This window comes from Thermobia domestica, chromosome 5, assembly GCF_964235325.1.
Source record: "Thermobia domestica chromosome 5, izTheDome1.hap1.1, whole genome shotgun sequence".
NCBI lineage: Eukaryota > Metazoa > Arthropoda > Insecta > Zygentoma > Lepismatidae > Thermobia > Thermobia domestica.
Window position 1 is genome coordinate 31,588,792 of NC_137458.1, and position 21,648 is coordinate 31,610,439.

A 21,648-nucleotide genomic window follows, 5' to 3' on the forward strand; every position below is an offset into this window, starting at 1 on the left:
GCTATATGGAAGAGAATACTCGAAAATGATCCCAATATTTCCAGCTCAGATTGCCATGGGAGGCTATTCGAAGATGACCAGCCACAAATTGAGTGAAAGGTCCTCAAGCACCAGATATAAGTGTCAAGTTCCTGGCGTCCAAATGTACCAAAGAGTGTAGGTCTCCTAGTTGTTTGTGTATTAGCAACAACCTGAAATGCACACATGCCTGTAAATTTCAGACATGTAGTAACATGTAAGAAGAAAATAATCTCTGCATTCACGAGAACATAGATGAGAAATTGATGAAGACATGAAACATGATAGAGTGGTGCATGAAAGTGTGTACATGGATTACATCAAATTAAAATAATGTGTAGATAAAATTTCGTATAGTAGCATAATTATCGATAGTATAACTTGTAAAATAGGGTGTGAAACCAGGTATAGTAACGTTCCTAAATTCTTACGAGATATAGTAAATTAGACACAGAAAGTTTTCCCGTATGATTTAAATATGATTTAAATAATGTTAATTTTTTCACATTATAAAAATATTTTGGGTTGTGTGCGTATACCATCATATAAAGTATTATATGTATAAGAGTATTAAATAAACAAGCCTATCACAAAAGATAGAAAATACTTTAAATATAGTAGGCCTATATATTATTTACAATACAACATATGACTTGCAATGAAACATTTATGCACTTTGTCAGTTTAAATAGGCCTATATGTGTAGTTTATGTATGAGTTTGTTTATCACAGAGAGTGTAGAGTTTATTCATATAAGTACTGTTTAGTATTGCCACGTAAATAATATTTTCTACCTTCAGTATATAATTAATTACGCCATTTACGTTTACATAACCTATTCATACTCCCTTAGTAAATTTTACTGTGCATACATGTTTGCTTAATTTCCTTTAATTTTTACGGAAGATTTCAATTGTAAATCTAGAAATGCAATAAATGATAACTACATATTGAACACTATACATTTCTGTCCAAAAAAGTCAGAGTCATATGTTGACAACGTGATATTTCTGATATTTTAATTCTTAGAAAGCTAAATCTAGCAGTGCATAAAATGAATTATTTCCGTTATTTATAAAGATAGAGTTATCATTCAGGTGTTGTTCGAAAGCTCTTGAAATGCAGAAGTTTGTTTATTTCATGGTGTTTTTGTAAATGTAGTTGTTTCACAGTTATTTGTCATTAAAGGTTGTGATTGAATATATGACCATGACATTTGTCCACTTTCAGGCACTATATTTCAAAATGGCGGCAACTATTAGGAAAGTCTTGGTGTCGAAATGTAGGCCTAGAGTATATTATGGACAATAAAGCAAGAATTAAGTTTCTACCTTGAATGATCAGTAGACGGCCATAATGATGACGTGATATTTGGCATAAAGGTGTGCCGGACGAACGTCTACCAAGCAGTTTTGACATACTGGATCCGTATCTGTTCATTTGGGGGATTTTATCCCCTGCATGGTACCAATATGTTGTATGGCTCATGGACTATGATAATAACAACTAACATCCAAAACAAAATACATACACTTGATACATGTAACACATGCGACAACACAGAAACATACAACTTTCTGCCAAAATACATATGGAAGGAAGAACACAAACCATAATTTAAGCAGATGTTAGAAGAGCAAAAAACCAGTATGTTTCTCATTGGTGGAAATACATACATAAACAAATGAGACATGGGAAATGCGAATACAATTTTCAATTCATAGTACAACAAACTATGGAGGGAATTTAAAATATAAGCTACAAACCCCGAAAGGTCGTTCAGAACAGGGGCATGATGACGATGCATTTAATCATGTACAGAAGCCCTGGACACCTTGGAAATATTTTGTCAAAAGCAAACAATAGTGGTGCATTAAACAAAAGATTTTATAATTAATAGAAATCACAGGGAGACGTGATATATGATAGAACGACTGGATAAACATTAACTGTCCAAAGAATCTATAAGTTCAGAGGAATGGGGACATAGGATCAATTTTGTAATTTCTTACGAAAGTAAAGGCGATGGGAAAACGTAACTTGAACCTGATATACGCCGGTAACAAAGGAAATTTTAGACTGCAAAATGTCATTCGAGCAGGTAAAGAAAACTACCAATTGATTAAGAACAACAAAGCAGCAGGCATAGTTACAATTCCTAGAAACTTCTACAGATATTCAACAAATTATGGAAACAGTGGTAAAGTGGTTTAATACGTTTAATAGAGCACAACTACCACCTGCTTGGGGCAGTGAGGTTATTTGCCCTATCTATCTAGAAAAAGAAAGAAAGGTCCTAATAACTTCCTAGGTATTAGTCTCCTATCAATTCTTAGCAAAATTTATATGTACATTTTAGCCCAACACATAGGTGAAGGGCAGAAATAAATATACATTTAAGACAGACATAGCTATGTTTTCCGAAACCCTTTAGTACAGTAGATAACATATTCGCAGTAAAGACTATTGTAGACCGATGCAAAATATAATAGAAATTTTCGATTTTCAGAAGACATTTTATGAGATAAGTAGATACTCCTTACACCATAAGCTTTGTATGCAGACATGTCACAGCGAAAGATAAAAAGAATTAAGGAGATACAAAAAATAGGTTGCATTACCCGTAAAAACATTTACGAACAGAGAAACTAAATTCATAGAATCACATGTTGATTTAAATTTAGCCTGTTTGTTTTCACTTATAGTACTTAGTTTATTTACAAATAATGTAGTTTCCCTTAATGCAATTGAAATGCATCATTTGAAGTGGAACTGCATTTTTGAAGGGAAGCGGTACCAGTATTGCTCCTATATGCAAACGATTTAACTTTGTTGGCAAGAACCTCTCTAGGAAGACAAATGACACTCGATAAGCTTTAGGAATACTTGAAAAATGGGGATTAGATTAAATGTTAAGAAACCAAACATCGTAGTAGTTAAAAACTTGCAGAAACTTTCCAAAAGAAACTTTGGCTCAATAATGGTAAAGGAATTGAATCGGTGCACGCGTTTCAATATGTGAGGATTACAATAGCATAATCGTAAACCAGCATAACAGCAGATATAAGTAGTGACATTAGCTAAAACAGGGTTATTTAAAACAAAGAAGCACTACATAAAAAAGACAATGCCTATTAACTTGAAAAAATACATATTGAAAGTAGAGAAGATACCTAACTTCTGGGTCGCTTTTCCCACCACCGCTCGCTGACTATAACTTCTGGGCCGCTCACGACTTGCCATAAAGTACTTTATAGTTACGTCCATAATGTATAATTATATATCTACAACTACAACTAATTTAAACCTAACATATCTACTACTCTTCTATCTTATAATGTTCCTATGGTAGGATATTTATTCCATTTTTTAAAACACATCTCTTATCATCTATACAACTTAAAGCTAACTTATTTACTTCTATACTATATATATCATGTCTATAACTTCTTATCAAATTCATATTATTATAGTAGTCGTCTTGGTTGAACAGTCTTTATACTAGTCAAATGTAAGTTATTTGTATACTACACTTTTTTTACAGCCTTGGGTTTCTTACAACACTTTTCCTTATCTAACTGACCTTAAAATCTTGGCTTGTTATATCCATTTGAGGTGCTTTTATTGAGTACATCTTACAGGCAGAAGGCAGAATTTGGTAAGTGAACTTCGGGATCATTTTTGCGAGGTGGTAATGCACATGTAACGAGTTAATATTACAAACTGGGAGAGCGCAATGGCCAAAAATAACCAAGGAAAACCGTCTTAAAGTTTTCTATTTGCCACATATATCGTAAGACACGCAAATTTATCATGTGACGGCGTGAAGAGAACCTGAGATTCAAGTGCAAAGGGTCCCGGGTTCGAGACCCATTCGAGTCAAACTTTTATTTTCGTCTTTTCTTTAACCAATAAAGTAGTCTTTTGCAACTATAAGTAAAATATTAATTCACCTATGTTCATAACGTCTTAAAACAATAGAAATTTTCAATTACTTCTAAAATCTTTCAATGTTCCACGTGAACCAGGGAAAAAAATAATCCTTTCCGTAAATATTATTGTTACCTAAGTCGTTGTGTAAAAGTGTTCTTGAAGCTTCGTGTCTACATCTGTTGACAGTGTGCAAATTACAAAGGGAATGAAAAGGAAATCTTTAGTTATAGGAACATCCAGTATTAGCAAAGAGGATTTCCCAGTCAACTCCTTTGTAATTCGCGCACTGTCAACAAATGTAGACACGAAGCGTCAAGAAAATTTATTACACAACGACTGGCGTAATCATAATATAACTCGTGATATCAGGATATTTACGGAATTGATTAAATTTTGTTTCTAGTTAACATGAAACATTGAAAAATTTTCAAGTGATTCAAAATAGCTATTATTTTAGTACGTTATAAACATATGGTGAATGAAAGTTTTACTTATAATTAGGGCTAATTTATTGCTTGAAGCAGAAAACGAAAATAAAAGTTTAACTTGAATGGGAATCGAACCTGAAACCCTTTGCACTTGGGTCTCATGTTCGTCTCATTCTTTCACGCCGTCACTTGATAAGATTGCGCGTCTTATGATAAATGTGACGAGCAGGAAACTTTAAGACGGTTTTTCTCGGTTATTTTTGGCCATTGCGCTTTCTCAGTTTGTAATATTAACTTTTTAAATGTACACTACCACCTCGCAAAAACTGGCCCCGAAATACACTTACCAAAATCTGCCTTCTCCTTGTTATATTATAAACCTACACACTGTTGTATAATGGTACCTTTAACCTTATCCTTTATCTTACCAAATATTTTCTTATTGATCTGAAGTATCTTGTATCTGTTATACTTATGATAGTCACTTGTATCGAAATAATCAATATAGTTTCTCATGTCCTCGTACACATTTTTTGTTTGGATATGGTATATATAGCTATCAGTATCTGTACAACATAATTCTATTTTGTCTTGGTATTTTGGCTTCATGATATTATAATGCAAGTCGTACATTAAATACTACGAAAGATCTAAGATAGCCACTCCAACATATATTGGTTTATCTAAAGTCAGTTTGATTTCATTTATTATTTTAGCATATAGATTCTTGCTATAAATGATTCTATCTTTAAAATTCGGTCTAGCAATTAGTTTTTCCACTCTTGCTGGATCACATTCTATTTTTATAGGTATACATCTCTTCGTAATATTTTAAATTGTCCTCACGAATATTGAGTTGTTCATTACCTTGTAGAAGTCTTTCTCGAAATCATTTGCTGTTTTAGTTTGTTTAAGTTTATGTAATACTTTAACCAATCTGAGTGTTCAAATCCTATTACCCTATGTATTTTCTTAAGTTTCAGTCCAAGTGACAGACATTGTTTTAGGTTCAGATATTGAAACACATATTTTTCTTTATTATATAGTGTTGTTAATAGCTTTGATTGTTTTGAACCTGGTGGACACATGTTTTCTGGAGTCTTTGTGATAGCCATGTATTTCTTTTGGATGCTCGAGTTCTACTTCTAATGTGTAATCAGTATCGAAATCATCAGGTATACTTGGGAAGTCTATTTCTCTTATCTCGCCTTCTCTTAACCATCTAAATCTCTTATACGACAGATATTGATTCATAGCCCAGCAGTAGAGGTTATTGTCATCTAGGTACATAATATAAGAGTCCGGAGAGCCCTCAAGAACAAGTAGAATCATCTGTAGGTCTTTCTTAGCCGAAAAATTTCTGGAGCTATTCCATCTGTTGCCCACAGGTCATGTACATTGACATGAGAAAAAATGAGTATCCCAGCCATGTAGAGTAATCCTATGGGTGCTTTTTTCTTCTGAGTTGGTATCAGCTATATCTTCACTTCGGCTATATTTCTGTGCGCGTCTCGTGAGGCGAACGTTTGTGTGATTGTTTATTTAATGGGAAAAACAAACTCCAAGCTTCAGATACAGTTCTAGCATTCGTGGCTTCTCCTTTGACTTCTGGAGGGTGAATAACAATATTCCTTTGCGCTCTGGGTGTTTTCTGGGATGTTTTCTGAATGTTCCAAATAGTCAAACCGTCCTTGCCAATGTAGTTTGGCCCGACGTTCACACCATCGTCTTCTGGATTTTTCGTGGACTGCTCACTTTCACTTTCGTGCTCATCGTTATCCACTTGATCAAATTCAGGTTCATCCTATTGTGGTTCCTCTTCACGCAGTACATTTTCACCATCTGCGTCTTCATGATCGTCTTTTTCTGATAACCTTTGCAATATTTGCTCCACCTGCTGCTCATCAATAGCTCACATCTAAGCAAGAAGTACAAAATGCACCGGTGAGTGATAAAACAAGAGAAGACACTGAAGTCCGACACGTAACACACTGTTTATAACCAAAATATAACTCAACAAAATGCGCAAAAATAGTAACAAATTTAGACGGGTGGTGAGCACCAAGCTCTCCTGCACCTAGCGATTTACAGTACGACATCTTGGAAGCAACTGAGGGCCAAGTAGTGGCGCTAGTGAATCATTCTCCTTCTCTCGACAGTCCAAATGACATCTATTGAGAAGGTGGTGCCCTCCAAAAAATTTTCATTTTATAAACAAAAGAACATCAAAGTTAGCGTCGCGCTCACTACCCGACCAAGTGTGGGTTTAAGGTGAGCTTAATGCAATTAAGTGAATGAATGTGGAGTTAACATATGAAAATTTAAGGCCTCTTGTTAATACAATCAATGATATAATTAACGTAAGTCGAGAATATTAGAATCAAAAATGAAGTTCATAAGAAAGTTGCAAGAGAGAAGTGAAACACTAGTATGGAACCTCACGGTAGTTTATCCCTAACAACATATTCAACGTAATCATCAAGAACGTTCAGGAACATACTGAAATCGTGTTTGAGGTGAATGGCTCTCTATTACCTTTAAACCATGAGCAATAGGCTGAGTTTAAGAAGTCATTGTTTCCCACAGAGAACGAGATAAGCAGGAGATTTCACTATCATTCTCCAAACTTGTAATCGTGTAAACATATAATACGTACATAGAATTTAGGAAGTAAGAATTTTATGGTTATATCATAAAAGCTATCCTCAGTAATGCACAACGTTGGTATGGAGCAGTTTATTTTCGAATTAACAATATCACTGTACACAACTTAAATAAAGTACTACAGTAAATAATAGTAGCAACTGACGAGTGGAGTAACTTAAAATTGTAGTTACGTAAATACTTTGCACTAAATACTATTAGTCAAAGTACTGCGGTGATGGGTACGCAATAAGTTATAGACTATCAGGGGTTGCCCAGAAGTTATAGTCGGTCAAGGGTGGTGGGAAAAATGGCCCAAAAGTTAGGTATCTCCACAAATATTGAATTCAACAATTGAACCGATATTGAAATATGGGAGTGAAGTTTGGGGAAGTAACTGCATTGAAAATACAGTAAATAAGTTGAACAATAAATTTACTGAACAAATCCTAGGAATATCACAAGCGGCTTCTAATTGCGCTGAATTCCTAGAATCCAGCAAATTATTAACTAGCATTTGTATGAAAATATAACTGCTTCAGTATTAGGAAAATTTAATAAATTCCATCACAAGCACACTCTTACAACAGCCATCCTTCATTTTATTTCAACTTGTTTTTCATCTCGTGGTTAAGGCCCTATGAAGCCTTATCTACTACCTAAATATGATAAAAAAAATTAAAAAACTATATTTTACAATAGCAAAAAGAAAGGAAGTATAAAAAGTACAAGAAACAGATGCTCACACACACCCAAACGCAACACACACAAACATAGTACTACATTAGAATGAGGCTTACATACATACGTGTTAAACTATGTAATAAATGTTGTTTTATGTCCTTATGACGAGCTACTCTATTGCCTCTTCTGTCTCTGTGTGCATTCAATCCTGCTTCGATGACAATAAATTATAAACTGCTCTTTTGAAAGACGTTACACAGCTTGATTCATGTCCCGAGGTTGGCAAAGCTTTCTAATCAGGACAAATTGAAATTATCTATGACTTCCGAAAACAAGTAGATTTATGAACAGGAATTGCAGCTGGATATGAAAACGTGATCTTGTGTTCCTGTCATGAGATTGCTTACAAAATTAAGGTGTTGTATAATGTAAAAAGGTTCTGTAAAAGAAATAGAGCTGTACCCACCAGTGCAATTTAGGTCGCTGCTGCATCTTCAGTCATTTAGCTTTTCAAAGAATGGTGTTCCATGATCGGAGAATTTTAAGTTAAAATATTACAACAGTTACAAATTATAATTTAAAATAAAGTAAAGTTTTAAGCTTTGGTCAGTGTCTCTTTTGTTAAAAAAAACTTATACAAACATTTTGTACTCCCTGCAAAAGGTTTTCTAAATACATATCAGTGTCACTTAAGGCGGTGTCATAGTACTCCAGATGTGGTACCACTACAGTTTAAACAAGAGTTTTTTTTTCAACTGTGTTAGTAAAAGGTTTTTAAATTTGCTTAGACAACGAAGAACTCCAAAAGTCTTCTTGCATGATGCGTTAATTTGATCAGAACGAGTTAAATATTTGTTACGTAAAACGCCAAGATTTTTCACAGATAAAAAGAAGGTAATATTTACGCCATCTAAAGTTGTATTAATAGCAAGTGAAGCATCTATTAACGTTGTTGCACGTTTGGAATTAACTACAATTGACTTTGATTTGAGTGGATATATAATTAAACAATTATCTGCTGACCATTTATCCAAATTACTCAAGTCTTTGTTTATCTTTACTATCCATGTATCTATTTGGCTTGGTGAAAAAGATAGATACAATTGAACATCGTAAGCGTGCATGTAATACAGAGATTTAAAGATTGTGGTTAGTCATTAACATAAAGACAGACTAGAAAAGGCCCTAAAACACTACCTTGCGGAAGCATACAAGAGAGGTTACGCTGGCTAGAAAGTAAGTTTGCAACTACTTCATAAAGTTTTCCATCGTATAAATAATTTTGGATCTACTTGGCACCTGAAGTAGAGAGGCCAAATTTTTCTACAAGTTTCTGCAGTAAAATGTCGTGGTTTACTGACTGGAATGGTTTGTAATAATCCAGTAAAGTAAGTATAGTTATCTGTTCCTTGCCGAAAACAGAACCTATATAATCAGTAGTACCGGTATGGGCTGTAGAAGTGCTGGAACGTTTACGAAACCCTGATAGAAAAGTGTTTAAAATGTTATAAGTTCGATGGTGCTCACGAATTTGGTCAGGTACAATATATTCAAGAGCTTTAGATAGGACAGCTAATATTGATATAGGCCTTAAGTCTTCTGCACACCGGACATCCTTGACCTTAGAAGAGGCAGAACTTGTGCTGGCTTCCACAAGACCCGGAATGTGCAGGGAAAGATTACATGAATTGATAATTGGAGAGAGGACGAAAGGTAATATTTTTTGATCAATGCTGTGATTATCTCATCTGTACCTATAGCAGTGAATTTAATCCTCTTTACCGCTTTCATTACTTCCTGTGGGGTAACCCAAGTGAAAGAGAAAACCTTTTCTTCAAAAAAGAGATTTATTCAGTATTATCAGATCTTGCATTTATTTGTGAGCTAGAAGTATCAATTCTACAAAAATAATTATTAAGGTAATCGGCCGAGAAAGAGGCAACGCCATCAGGCTGGCCTCTTTTACTACCAAGAATGCCCAGTAGCCTCAAATTTCTCCAAAGATGGGAGGGATTCTTCTCGATTAGAGTGTAAGAAAATTTTAATTTTGTATTACTCTTTACTTGATTACAACTATTTCTAAGAATCCCATATTCATGAAGTTTGTCACTTGAGTTAGGTAGATTTAATTTACGTGCTTTCTTAAATTTAATATACGATCTGTCGCGAGAAGCCATTAAAGTTCGAACTTCATCTGCAATCCAGGGCGAAAGACAGAGAGAAACACGTTTTTCTCTAAAGAGGGCATGAACGTTCAGGAGAAATAAAATTAAGTCATTTAAATAAGATAGCTGGTCATCCACGAAAGGAAATGAATTTATTGGATGCTAAGAGAATAACGCAGCATCATGCAAGACTGCTTCACTGTTGATGTCTGCTAAATGTATGTAAAAACAACTTTTGGTTTGAATTTGGTGGTCTAAATAGAACAGCAAACAGAAATAAGATCATGACGCCAAATCCCAAGAAGAAAGCATCGACTAGCTCACATCCATAATAGAAATCATATACTTACATTCGGTGTGATATTAGATGCTCGCCCACACTACTCACCCCGGGCGAGTAGGCGAGGGCGCGAGTGCCAGGTGCTGAAAACTGACCAAAATGCAGAAACTCTATCAATGTCAAAAGTTAAGTTTAAGTCGATAAGTGAATCTGAGGTAGTAGTATGAAACGTAGATCCGAGCGGACAGATGGAAAAATTAAATGATGTAGTAATTTCGCGGAATGCTTTCACTTCACACTTAGAGGACAATAAATCAACGTTCAGGGCGCAAGAGAAGAAAAAGTGAATTTAAGTAGGAAACAAGTGCTAACAATGAACTCGACGAGTTTAGTTTAAATGAATTACCACAGAGCAGGGACTAGCAACGAGTCGCACTTACAATGACTAATAATGATATGATGAAGCCATACACAAACAAACTTTCAAATGATTATTATACAAAGAGGTATATAGAACTATATACTAAATGTAAACCGGAAGAACGAAGGGAAACATACTCGAACCTTTCGAGGACAGGCAGAAGGGCAATTACCACAACGAATTTTGATGCTTGGAAGTAGGATGGGAAGAAGGGTGAGAATGAAACAAGGATGTGCGTATTTGGCTACGGTGTGGAAAACTAGAGTCGCTTCTTGTTTGAATGCGAAGAATCCAATGACTCAGAGAATGAAAATTTTCTGAAAGCATGCCTGGACAATACAGAGATTTAACTATTAATAACTAACTATTTGGCCTATGGAATCCGGATGTACAATGCCGCGTTCACAAAAGTTTTGCATTAACTTCGAACCTTAGCCAACCGGATCCAATTTAGGCTAATTATTTAACTACTAATTCCAATATAGCTTAATTATTTCATATCTCGAGTTATTTAACAGTTATTGTGATCATTACAGCTCTTCTATTCTTTACAACTCGCAACTGGGTGTTGCCACACCTTACTAAAAGAGATTATATTGATGTCTTCCACTGTCTACTTAAGATAAGAAAAAGCGTAGGAGAGGAAGCATCCTTCGATATAGCTTCACCGGATCATTTCATTCTTCTGGAGTTGGTTGTCTAGGTATTAGGTGCAATAATTCATTTGAAGTTTTCCTTGATAATGGAGAATTAAACACAATCACAATGAACATTCTATCTATAACTAGTATTTGCTATGCACTGCATTGAGAGGTGTTAATCCATCTTTGGTTCATGGACATGTTTACGTAAATTTACTTTAAATGTTCATCCAAGAATTATTTACTTTAAATTTTTCTGACGTCAAGCTTAAGAGCTTTTCAAATGACCCTAAATATGTGCCCGACCAACACCTGGGCCGGATTTAGGTGGTGCACTGGTACACGTGCACCACTCGTTTTGTAGTAAATACTCACTATATAAAATGAGAAGCTAACACTGAAAATAGCAACTTTTACGAAACGTTCTGGCATCATGTTTCCACTTGGGACTTAAAACAAAGCAGAGCTTTGCAAAACCAATAGTTTAAGTCGATTTTCTGAAGGTTGAAAGAAAATGATTCATCAAGTAAAATAATATAACATTTATGAAGTAGGAAAGAAAAAGACAGAATACAGGATGATAGAAGAAAAAAATTTCCTGCATATCTCTTGCGATCCTCTTTAAAATACTCGCGCCTCACCCGTTCTATGTATCAGCGTTGTCAGGATAAGAAATATTGTCACATATCGTTTTGAAGAGTTTCAGTGTGATTGGTTATTTTGGTAGTTATTGGTACACCCCCTCAGAAAATCCTGGATCCGACCCTGGCCAAAACGTATTGCTCTTAGGCTATTTCAACAGAAGTACCGAGGAAACGGCTTTCTGTAGTGAAGTTCCTCTTGACCTCCCACTTTATCTTATTTTTATTTTATTTTTTATAATTAATTAGGTATGAACTTTGTTTCCTTGTAGTGGATTCTACTGCTAAATTGAGCGAAATTTCTAGAATGAACATTTTAGAACTTGCACATCCCATGTTCAGTCCGTTGCTGGCTAACTATATTACCTTTTCAAATGGCGTTGCATTGGTTGTCAACAAATGGAAGTTATGCAATCCAACACATCAGTGGCGTTTCTTTAGTGCTGTTATCACCTCGTCAACTGCCCGAAAGTTGTATCAACTGACGTGTGTATTTTTACAGCTTGCCTAGTTCAAGTTGGTACATAAAAAAAAGTAAAATAAACGAATAAACAGCATGAAAAGAATTATCATTTTGGTATAAAAATTGATTTAAAAGTAGTTTCCCTTTCAGACGCATGCCATTGTGAGTTTCAAGACTTAATGGGAGTGAAGCTTACAAAATTGAACTCACAAAGAGATAGTTGAGTATGATCTTAGTTTCAGTAAAAGGTATTGAAGTTTATTCACACACTTTCGTCATTCTGCCAATATGTTTGAAATAATAATAATAAGAATAAGAATAAGAATAAGAATAATAGTAATAATAATTTGAGGGAAACTTTTTAATTTTTTCTCCCTCAAATTCCCACAACATGAATAAATGTTATATTTTAACAATTACAGATAATTTTACATAGGTAGGTGTATTTATCATACAGATACATGCTACGAACTAAATTTTTAATTTTTGCGTGGGTTTTGCACGATTGTTTTGCTCTAGGAAATCTTTTACATTATCAGAACAGGTATTCATAACTATATTGAGATTGGAACTAAAACATTTTTCTCTAACTTTGTTGGACAATTTCGATTTTCCTATTTTTTTTTATTCTTGACATTTTCCATTAACCATTCCTTCAGAATACAGTAAATAAAGTTTTTGGTAAATGTGTTTTGTTTGCAGTGTGCGAATTAGATAATTTATAGTGGGGGGATAAAATTAAGCCAACAGGACGTAGCATCTAAAGGTGCAATAATTCAAAATGAGACAATAATGTCTAACCCCCCCCCCGCTCATAAATATGACATGACATCTGTAATAATTAAAAGATTTATAAATTCAATAAATCTACTTACAACAACTATGTATATATTGTCTGACATGCCACATCATACCTAACCTTCCTGAACGTGTTTATATGTTGTATTCACTCGTGTGCCCACAGCTCTGTAAGGTTTCTTTCCATAATAATTCGGTCCACTTACTTCCCTAGCCGTTTGCGTCGACGAAACACAAAATTTACGTTTTAGTTTGCGATAATAGGCATAGCATTTATACTTTTTTTTTTTTTTTGGTCTTGCTTTGCTGTACGCAAAGTTTCTGGAGATATGGATCGAAATGTTGCTCTAGAAATAGCTATTCACTGAATTCTTTAAATAAAGAAAAAGAAATTGGAACAAACATATTACTTCTAAGTACCTGAATAAGATGATTGTTATTACGGGTATATTCCATATGGGTGGCCGTAAAATTTGTGCATCGCAACGCAAAAAATGCAAAGGCGAAGTTGTAAGAATGCTGGTGGTATGCGCCCACTTCGGGGTCCGCTTTTTAGTACTTTTTTTGGGTCTTTTTAGACTCACCTTAATATAAACAGATCACACACACAGGCGATTTAACACATTTTGTGGGAGTAATTTTGTGGTGCATTGGCATTTCCTCGCACCTCTGCCACTGATAGGCCACTGGTGGTGTAATATTCAACACAGAAGTGGTGTCACCGCAGATCGTCGCTGCAAGGCCACCAATTTTTGGCGAGAGGTCGCTAGTTGCCCACCGGTGGTCCACCGACGCATACAGCGTGGGAAATATAGTTCAACTGAACAATGAAAATAATGAGGAAATAAGAAACGAACAAAACTGAATAGTTTACATCACTCATTTCGAAATACAGGTAACAGATTAGACTTGAAATTTAAGGAATGACAAAAATAAGTGAAATTTGGCATTATACTAATCATAATTTGGAGGGGGAAAGCGAGCGTCCCCGGTAGGGATAATTCAGTAGATTTCTTTGGTGGTGGAACAAAATGTGATTGAGGGGGGAAATCCCCCTCATTTCCCCCCGGTAATTCGCACCCTGTTTGTTTGTATGTTAATGAAAATGACACGCTCCTCTCCTTCGTCACCACCACTGCGTTGTAGTCACATGTTCTTCTTTCGATGCATCTTCTATTATCATTACAGAACGGACTTCCTTCAAAGCAGCAGAAGACGAAGAGTTGGGTAAATATATATAACACGCAACGGAAAAGAATAGAACACGTCACACTGCGTGAAGCACTCACGAAGTCGACGTGAACGGCCCGAGTCGCCAGCTTAGGATGATATCCCAAGCAAGAAAACACAAACAAACGCTTCCAGATACGGAATGGGGAGAGTCTGTACCCAAGGAATCGAACAAGGAATAATCAAAATATGCCTAGATACAATGACTAACAAACAGTTCACAATTCAAGTTATTACTACAAAACAGCACAAAACATATACATACATAATACATATATAAACTAACATGCACATATTTTATCAAGAAACACATTATCTGCTTTTACATATTAATCTTATTTCCTTCTCCTTCAGGATGTAGCTGTTTTCCAATGATCCATCCAAATTATAATGTAATTGGACGACGGTCTAATTCAACTTGATATATTCTTAGATGTTTTAAGCAAGTATCTCTAGGTATATGTTAGTATTATTAATAATTGGAGTTTTAAATATAGTTTATTATCTGAAGGTATTCCATAGTTAACTTTTTGTGTGTGTTGACTATCCTGAAGAATGATTCCTAATTGCAATAGGAAATATGTGGATAAACAGTACTCTTTTGCATCTTTTAGTTTCTTAGGCGTATTTCGAGCTTTTATAACTTTACTTCTTTATATTTGTATTTAATTAAATATTTTATCTTTACTAAAATGAAATATACTTTGTACTACTCTATCAATAATAAATGTGCATTTGTTTTTCTTATTCTTTAATTCAATTTCTCGACGTTTCTGTATTCTTCACATGTATAACATACTTGGAATACGCCTAGTTCCACATTTCAATATACCTTGTAATCCAAATCATTCTCCGGATTTTAATTTCTCAAAAATGATTATTAATATTAGACTTACATATATCCCATGTCCTAGTAAAATATTCATAACTTTGTGTGGCATCAACAATCCAGATCCTAAATGTTGTAAACAGCCATCAGATATTGCAAGAGCAGATAACATTGTTTCCACTAGAAATTTTGATTATGCTTCAACAGTTTTAATACATAAAGATGGTCATCGGAAATTGCGTGTGAGAACCCGGAGTGGGTCCACTAATTAACACTGCATACTTTTAACTTTCATATTTCTGATAATTAACTCTTAAGAATACCATTCAACTTCCATTTTTTTAGCTTCTTTTTATACTTAGTAACCATTTGTTTGTTTATTTTTTAAGATAACTTCCTTTTCTTTTCACGAAGAAATTTAGAGGCGCAGAATTTGTACCATTTAGCCAACATATACTTTTCGTTGAGATACAAAATAAAATTAACGACAACATATTGAATAATTAATTGAATAATAAAAACAACAAAATCATAATACTGAATAAATAAACGATCAGAGTTGGAATGCCATCACATAGCGTGTGGGGCATTACAATTTGCCAGTGGTGGCTAAAAAATTTTATCATGAGATAAAATTTTTATACATGAAGTATTTGTACGCTATATGCAACAATTTCTTCAGATCTTCATGATTATATAGAGCTCTAATTTCAAATGCTCTCGTATAAATATAACGAAGACATCGAACAATTAAACTAAAATTATAAAACTCCAAAATCAACAAAAAATAATAATGATCAAATACAAACACAGAATTAAGTCAAAAGGTGTTTCCAATTCTTTATCCTGTGTCCCTAAAATATTCTTTCTTGATTAGCTTTTTCTTTTTGTATTTCCTATTTTTGACCAACTTGATATTAAGCCATTTCATTGATCCCATGATCATCCAGTCCTGTTTTCTTCTTTTAGATTTCCGATGATCTCGTTATTTCTTTAAAATGTCTATCTTAACTTGACATTTCACTCGTTTCGGAAGATTCATATGCTCGTTCATATATTTCTCCTTTACTTCCTTCCAATACTGATAAAGTTGTCTCATCTTAGGTGCCGATCGTCTTATCCTGATGGGACATTTTTCGTTGGACAATTCCACATTATATTTCTTTTTCCTCCTCTTCCAACCAAACCAAATCCTATTTCTCGTTAGTTGAAGCTTGGGAAAGACATCTGTACATTTCATTTCTGCAGTTCCAGTGTCGCGATCTCTCTGTTTCACTTCATTATTTGACGTATTATTTTCTTGACCTGTTTCTTCCATTTCACATTCCTTTTCCTTAACGTGACATCTTTCATTTATTACCAACTTACTTTCAGTCACAGATGTGGTTTCATTACAATCTTCTGTTTCGTCTTTTCTGTTACATTCTTCTATTTCCACTTCTTTGGCTTCCAGTTCTTTCATATCATTTTGGATTTCTTCGATTTTAATAGCTTTCCCGATGTCAAACTCATATTTCAGAACAACTATTTCTTGTTTTTCTGGACATTCTTTAGGAATTTTTCCCTCTAACCTTGCGATCGATTGGCTGGTAATTTCTCTAAATTCTTTTAGAGTCTCGGCATTTTCTCTTTTAAAATCTTGTGCAAAATTCTGAACGTCACCTCTCAATTGGAACAGTTCTCTCAAAATTAAGTCAAATTTATCTTCTATTTTTAAATTCGGTTTTGTATTTTTCGTCACCGACATTTCTCCATCTTCTTCATTCGAATTTCTCACAAATAGATTTTTTTTATACTGACATTGTTCAACATCGCTATCACTAACAGAGTCCTTTCTCTTATTCACTATAAGCGGCATTATTTTATTCTATAAACTAACCCATTTGGGTTCTCACTCACAATAAGATCCGATGATTCATAAAAATTTGCTACCTTGTAGATCACTGACTGCTTACTTATTTATTGCAATTTATTATCCTTTGGACGTCAATTCCCCAGTCTAGGACTCTCCGCATTCTAGAATTGAATCCTTCTTCCTTCAGGTATAACCTTACAATCTACATCAGCTTCAGTAACAAGTTCTCTTGAAAATATTCACCACTTGCGCGCCGAATGGAAAATATTCAAGTCTTATCAGTACCATCATTACCAGATGTTGAGTTACACTTCTTAAAATTATGGCACTAAGTTGGTAGTCTTCACGGAAACCATCTGGTTTCATCTTACTTCTTGAAGGCTGGATTCAACTTCAAATCCTGGATTAGGGTCGCCAAACTTGACACGCTCCTCTCCTTCGTCACCACCACTGCGTTGTAGTCACATGTTCTTCTTTCGATGCATCTTCTATTATCATTACAGAACGGACTCCCTTCAAAGCAGCAGAAGACGAAGAGTGGGGTAAATATATATAACACGCAACGGAAAAGAATAGAACACGTCACACTGCGTGAAGCACTCACGAAGTCGACGTGAACGGCCCGAGTCGCCAGCTTGGGATGATATCCCAAGCAAGAAAACACAAACAAACGCTTCCAGATACGGAATGGGGAGAGTCTGTACCCAAGGAATCGAACAAGGAATAATCAAAATATGCCTAGATACAATGACCAACAAACAGTTCACAATTCAAGTTATTACTACAAAACAGCACAAAACATATACATACATAATACATATATAAACTAACATGCACATATTTTATCAAGAAACACATTATCTGCTTTTACATATTAATCTTATTTCCTTCTCCTTCAGGATGTAGCTGTTTTCCAATGATCCATCCAAATTATAATGTAATTGGACGACGGTCTAATTCAACTTGATATATTCTTAGATGTTTTAAGCAAGTATCTCTAGGTATATGTTAGTATTATTAATAATTGGAGTTTTAAATATAGTTTATTATCTGAAGGTATTCCATAGTTAACTTTTTGTGTGTGTTGACTATCCTGAAGAATGATTCCTAATTGCAATAGGAAATATGTGGATAAACAGTACTCTTTTGCATCTTTTAGTTTCTTAGGCGTATTTCGAGCTTTTATAACTTTACTTCTTTATATTTGTATTTAATTAAATATTTTATCTTTACTAAAATGAAATATACTTGTACTACTCTATCAATAATAAATGTGCATTTATTTTTCTTATTCTTTAATTCAATTTCTCGACGTTTCTGTATTCTTCACATGTATAACATACTTGGAATACGCCTAGTTCCACATTTCAATAAACCTTGTAATCCAAATCATTCTCCGGATTTTAATTTCTCAAAAATGATTATTAATATTAGACTTACATATATCCCATGTCCTAGTAAAATATTCATAACTTTGTGTGGCATCAACAATCCAGATCCTAAATGTTGTAAACAGCCATCAGATATTGCAAGAGTAGATAACATTGTTTCCACTAGAAATTTTGATTATGCTTCAACAGTTTTAATACATAAAGATGGTCATCGGAAATTGCGTGTGAGAACCCGGAGTGGGTCCACTAATTAACACTGCATACTTTTAACTTTCATATTTCTGATAATTAACTCTTAAGAATACCATTCAACTTCCATTTTTTTAGCTTCTTTTTATACTTAGTAACCATTTGTTTGTTTATTTTTTAAGATGACTTCCTTTTCTTTTCACGAAGAAATTTAGAGGCGCAGAATTTGTACCATTTAGCCAACATATACTTTCCGTTGAGATACAAAATAAAATTAACGACAACATATTGAATAATTAATTGAATAATAAAAACAACAAAATCATAATACTGAATAAATAAACGATCAGAATTGGAATGCCATCACATAGCGTGTGGGGCATTACAAAAAGGAAAGGCGGATCGTACATATTTTTTCATTGAAACTGAGATGTTAAAGAAGTACATTTCTCAATCTTTTCTTTACGAGAACTTGTGTCTCTGTGCATAAAGAGGCTACATTTTATGCAATTACCTTGCGAGATTCAACTAATATATTTGCCTCTTCTAAAATTTTGATTGTTTTACTTTTGCACCATGAACTATTATTATGGGGTTCCCAGTAACAAATTATGAGAGACAATTTATGATTTTACTTTAGAAATAGTGGCGTTTAATATTTAACATCCCGCGTTTGTGGACAAGGCGAAAGGAATCTCTGATGATCATAAGAAACGAAAGGAGAAATGAAGAAAGTAGGAGGAAACAGAGAACAACGCATACATGAGGATCAAAACAAGAACTCCATACACCACAGCTGAAAAGCTGTATTACGGAGACATATAATAGGCAATAGTTGTTACGCCCAAGCTTCTTGCTGATACAAGCAATAGATTATCCAATTTTGAGATAAATTTGGAACAAGTAACTGAGAGTAAGAGATTAAATCATCACAATAGTTTTAAATCTGTAAAGTATGTGCACTCTAGTTCATCTGTTTTCACATTGGAAGCAGGCAGTGATACATATTACCTCAACTGTTTACTATTAGTAATTTCCGTTATGCACGAACTGACATACATGCTATACTGACTGTTAGGAATTAACGTTAGTGTTTTATTATTCATATGATGTTTTAAAAGGTAAAACAGTGAGAGTGTGGATGGTGATTACAGTTTGGTTTCCATTTTCTGTTACAGAAGAAGTACAAGGAGTATGAGAGATGTATATGGGATTTGACTCCTTTCATTACGAGACCGGAAAACAGTACTTACAGCAAGGCATGCAAGTAAGTTTGCTTCGCGTACAGCAGATTGTTTACTCACAATATTTGTCTTACACGCACACTAACATAGGTCTCTTTTTCTCTTTTCCTTTCATCTAAATCTGGAACGTAACGTAACAAACTAACTTTTCAAGCGTCTGATGTGAACATTATTATAACTACGTAGGCAGGAAATTTCACACTTTATGTTGAAACGTTCACAAATTGAAGGAAAGGTGAATACGCTAGCAGTGAGTTTTGAGCTGTTATCGGACAAACACACCATATCCACCATTGATTACCCTGATGATCCACTTCCTATATAAGTAATGGAAATTATTTTTGCCCACAATGCAACGAAAGTGATACTACAACACTACCGACTAGAGTTGTAACTAACTGCGTCCTCTGCTAATGGCAGGAGCTAAATGTATCATTGGCTAATTCTATCAGATTCAGGCCCTCTAAATGATTTTATTCTTTCTTGCTTTTAGTAGTTCGTGGTACCAAACTTGCTTGAGTGGTGGCCCCACGGTGTAAACAGTTTCAGCGGGAAGAACAACTTAAGGACCATATGCATAATTATTCTGCAGGCTACTTAGGGGCTACGTACGAGACACGTGATAAATTGCGTTGCAGAGTTCTCCCGCAGGGTCAAACAAGCCTGCAACCTTCCCGTAAGTGAAGGGGATGGCTAGGGGTGTTTCAACGCACACTTTGCGAGCCCGTAGCAGTTTCTGTTGTATAAAATGCATATGCTCCGTACTGACAAAAATATTTGAGTATGTTAATTAGTTTACCGAATCCGTTGAGCTGATTAAGCGATAATAAATGGCATATTTTGATGGCAACGAATTTAAATATATATATACCAATTCCTGAAAAAAGATTGTAGGATATTGTGCTTCCGCTAGTACAAATATTAAATACAAGATTAACTAGTGAACTAATAAATTTTACCTTTAAAAAAAAGTGAGTGAAACTTGGTGTTACAATATTGGTAGTAGACTTTAGATTAGATTGTGGATTAGCTTACCCAAAATAAATGTTGATCTTGTGTCGCCAACCTGAGTTTGCACTACACTGTTAAAGATAACTTATATATTATTCGGCGTAAGCTCTAAACTGCGATAAACAAAGCCACGTGAAACTAAATCTCGCTGATTTGCTGTTGTCCTACCAACGCTTGTACTCCTCCGCAAAATAGGTCATGTGATTGCATTATTACTTTTACTATGAAGCTTCATATAAAACTGCTATATTATTATAAATGACAAAAATATAATACGGATTATCTAATAATACTACAATTGAGTGTGGCTAATGAAACAATAGAAATAAACACTAAGCATGCGCAGTAATTCTGGAGCCAACTCAACTGTGGACGCGTGATCTGCTTTTAAAGTTTGAAAGATGACTGGCATGAATCTCGGTTCCGCGAGTGTTGTGGTGAAACACCAACAAGGCAAATCTTTACTCACTAAGCAACAATTGTTTACGAGCGAAATTCAAATACTTTTTTTTAATCTTTCTTGTTTCTTTTCTTTCTTTTCTGCTGCTGCTGTAAGTATCTGGACAACACGAAACAGTATTGTCAAAATGCACGTGTATAATTTGCTCCTCCCTGTGGGGAGTGGGAGTGATACATCACTAGCCAATCGTATTTGTGACAAGCGGAAGGATACAAATATTTTGTTTATCGGAGTTTAGAGCTTACGCCGAATAATGTATAGTATATATAACAGCAGTGTTCTGAAACAACATATTAACGGCTAACAAACTCATAAGTACGCTCA

The 21,648-nt window shown here is 34.6% G+C and overlaps 1 protein-coding gene across 3 annotated transcripts in view; it reads left to right on the plus strand.

The window, feature by feature from the left end:
- Positions 1-21,648, plus strand: part of LOC145684620 (uncharacterized) — a 214,706-nt gene that overhangs the window by 33,329 nt on the left and 159,729 nt on the right. For 2 of the 3 annotated variants that reach the window (XM_081757008.1, XM_081757010.1), the window contains exon 3: positions 19,788-19,876. The exons of the other annotated variant lie outside the window; for it this stretch is intronic. In XM_081757008.1, coding sequence (XP_081613134.1) covers positions 19,788-19,876 — 89 coding nt within the window. The remainder of the gene's footprint in view (positions 1-19,787; positions 19,877-21,648) is intronic. 3 annotated transcript variants of the gene reach the window in all.